The sequence below is a fragment of the Puccinia triticina genome, chromosome 7A (genome assembly GCF_026914185.1).
Source record: "Puccinia triticina chromosome 7A, complete sequence".
Taxonomy (NCBI): domain Eukaryota; kingdom Fungi; phylum Basidiomycota; class Pucciniomycetes; order Pucciniales; family Pucciniaceae; genus Puccinia; species Puccinia triticina.
The window spans coordinates 5,186,457-5,189,290 of NC_070564.1; the positions used below are offsets into that span (position 1 = coordinate 5,186,457).

The following is a 2,834-nucleotide window of genomic DNA, read 5'->3' on the forward strand; positions in this document are numbered from 1 at the left end:
CTCCAGCACCACCAAGCACACCTTCCTGCCACCAGCGATTGGAGATTAGTCGATCAAACTTGCATGTTCGCTAACGGTTTATCGAGGTAGGCCGAGCCCACAAGCAAATGTCGGGTCTTGTTACTGATACTGACAGTGGCATCACCTCTTGTTCTCGTTCAGCTCTCACAACAGATATAGCTCGTCAGTAACCTTGCTTGTGCTTGCCTTCTCCATGTTGAAAATATGATCGCGGACTAACACCCTCTATCCTCTTCCACCGATGTTGTCTTTTTCAGGGGACGCAAATTCTGTGCACCGGGTGCTAGCCGATATACTCATTAGATTATCTAAGAAACCTTTTTGCTTCACCTAACAAATCTATCAACTCACCGAACTCCTCAGAAATCCACCAATATGGCACCCTCCATAGCTGCTCCTAAGGGACAAACTGTCCGAGCTAGTAATGGACATTCTAATGGCGTCACCAACGGCGCTTCGGCCGCGGTACCAATCGTAGACCCCACAGCTATGAGAAGACCAGTCGACTCAGTTCGGGTAGAATCCGAACAAACAACCTATACTGTACGCTTTAAGTTGAACTTCACTATGTACTAAGTCATACGATCATCTGATACAGCTGGCTTGACCCTGTACAGGATACTCATATTTTAGCTACCAGCGTCCACGAGAACACTTTTGTCACCCGCACCCCATCCGGTGGGTATGTCCTCAAGCCTGTCAAACAAACCATCGAGTTCAAAACTGAACGTCAGGTCCCTACCACCGGGTTAGTGTTTTCTTTGAAGAGTTTTCCGTATGAAAATCATTGGCTTACCCGTCCCCTTCTCATTTCTACAGGCTCATGCTGGTTGGCTGGGGTGGCAACAATGGGACCACAGTCACGGCCACTATCCTGGCTAACAAACACAACATTTGCTGGCGCAACCGCGAGGGTATCCAAACGCCCAACTACATCGGCAGTATTGTCAGAGCCTCGACTTGTATGTCTTGAATTCCTGCCAATTCTCTCTCGTTTCCCCCGCCTGCTGACACTCGAACGCTTGTGCAGTACGCTTAGGATCAGATGCCCAGAGCGGCAAGGATGTTCACATCCCGTTATCTGACATGTTACCAATGGTTCACCCTAACGATTTGGTGCTCGGCGGATGGGATATCAGCGGCATGCCACTCGACCAGGCTATGCGCCGGGCCAAGGTCATGGAATGGGACCTTCAAGACCAACTCAACCCTTTGATGAGCCAGATGAAACCATTACCAAGTGTATACTACCCTGACTTGTTCGTGTTGTTTACCTCGGAAATCTTTGAATCATCCCGCAATTTCTGCTAACCGATCTTTCTGCCGCAAAAACAGCATCAACGCCAACCAAGAAGAACGAGCTGATAACGTCCTGCCTGGTAGCAACAAACAAGCACACTTGGACCAAGTTCGCAAAGATATCCGCGACTTCAAGGCGGCCAACAAACTCGACAAAGTCATTGTACTCTGGACCGCCAACACCGAAAGGTACTCGGAGATCATTCCGGGTGTCAACGATACGGCGCGCAACCTGGAGCAGGCTGTGAGGAACAGCCATGACGAAGTTTCGCCCTCGACTATCTTTGCCATGGCTTGTATCTACGAAGGCGCCCCTTACATCAACGGTGCCCCGCAGAACACCTTTGTTCCTGGATGCGTTGAACTCGCCGAGGAGCTTGGTGGGTTCATCGGTGGCGATGATTTCAAGTCCGGACAAACAAAGATCAAAAGTTGTTTGGCCGAGTTCCTTGTGAACAGCGGTATCAAACCGCTCAGCATTGCCTCTTACAATCACCTTGTCAGTAGTTCCCTTCTGAGTAGCCAGCCTGTCTCGCTTGTTTCCTGACTTTTTTGATTCACTGCTGCAGGGTAACAACGACGGTCGAAACTTGAACGCCCAGAAGACCTTTCGTAGCAAGGAGATCAGCAAGAGCAGTGTGGTTGATGACATGGTCGAAGCCAATCACCTCCTCTACAAACCTCTCTTGGAAGCCCCTAAAGGAGAGAAGAAGATTGAGGGTGGTGGACAAGCTCGTAAGACGGAGCATCCCGACCATTGCGTGGTGATTAAGTACATGCCGTCTGTTGGCGATGACAAAGTAGCGTTAGATGAATACTTCAGCGAGTTGGCGATGTGAGCACCTTCGATCGAGCACTTCCCTGTTTTCATCCAATATTTACTTCTCGGGTCTTCTTTATAGGGGCGGTCGGAACAAGATTGTGATCTCCAACACCTGTCAAGACTCGCTTCTTGCGATACCATTGATTCTCGATCTTGTGATCATCACCGAGCTTTTGACCCGAGTCCAGTACCGCAAACCAAGTGGGAACGCGACCGAGGAATCGGCTTTTCAGAAGCTCTATCCGGTCTTGTCTCTGTTGAGCTCGATGCTGAGTAAGTATTAACCTCTTGACTATTCGGGCTTGGTCCAGGAAACTGACGCACAACGAAATCATTTTCCCCGGCCGACACAGAGGCCCCACTCGTCAGGCCTGGTACCGACGTCATCAACGGTGCCGCTCGTCAACGCGCCGCCATCGATCACTTCTTAAGAGCACTCCTCGGGTTGCAACCTCTGACCGAATGGGAACAGTCCAAAATCATGGCCTGATCCGATCCCTTTGTCCTCATACCGCCCGCCCTCCTGTTTGTGATGTGGCGGGACCGACGTGATCTTATCTCATAGTATCCTGATCGATGCGACTGGCCCACATTAGCAGCGGTTATGCTCTGTTCTCTCTCCTTGGCCCTCTTTATCGTTTACTTCCTCATGTGCTCTGATGCGCGACTTCTCTCCTGAAGAGCATGTATC

At 50.3% G+C, this 2,834-nt stretch overlaps 1 protein-coding gene across 1 annotated transcript; it reads left to right on the forward strand.

The window, feature by feature from the left end:
• Positions 1 to 396: 396 nt before the first annotated feature.
• PtA15_7A567 (uncharacterized protein) lies at positions 397 to 2,633 on the forward strand (the record flags this gene model as incomplete). Its single annotated transcript, XM_053171186.1, has 8 exons — positions 397 to 564; positions 639 to 769; positions 841 to 983; positions 1,052 to 1,280; positions 1,357 to 1,819; positions 1,890 to 2,155; positions 2,223 to 2,416; positions 2,497 to 2,633. 8 exons carry the CDS (start codon positions 397 to 399, stop codon positions 2,631 to 2,633), a joined length of 1,731 nt encoding a protein of 576 aa, XP_053022393.1.
• Between the last annotated feature and the right edge of the window lie 201 nt (positions 2,634 to 2,834).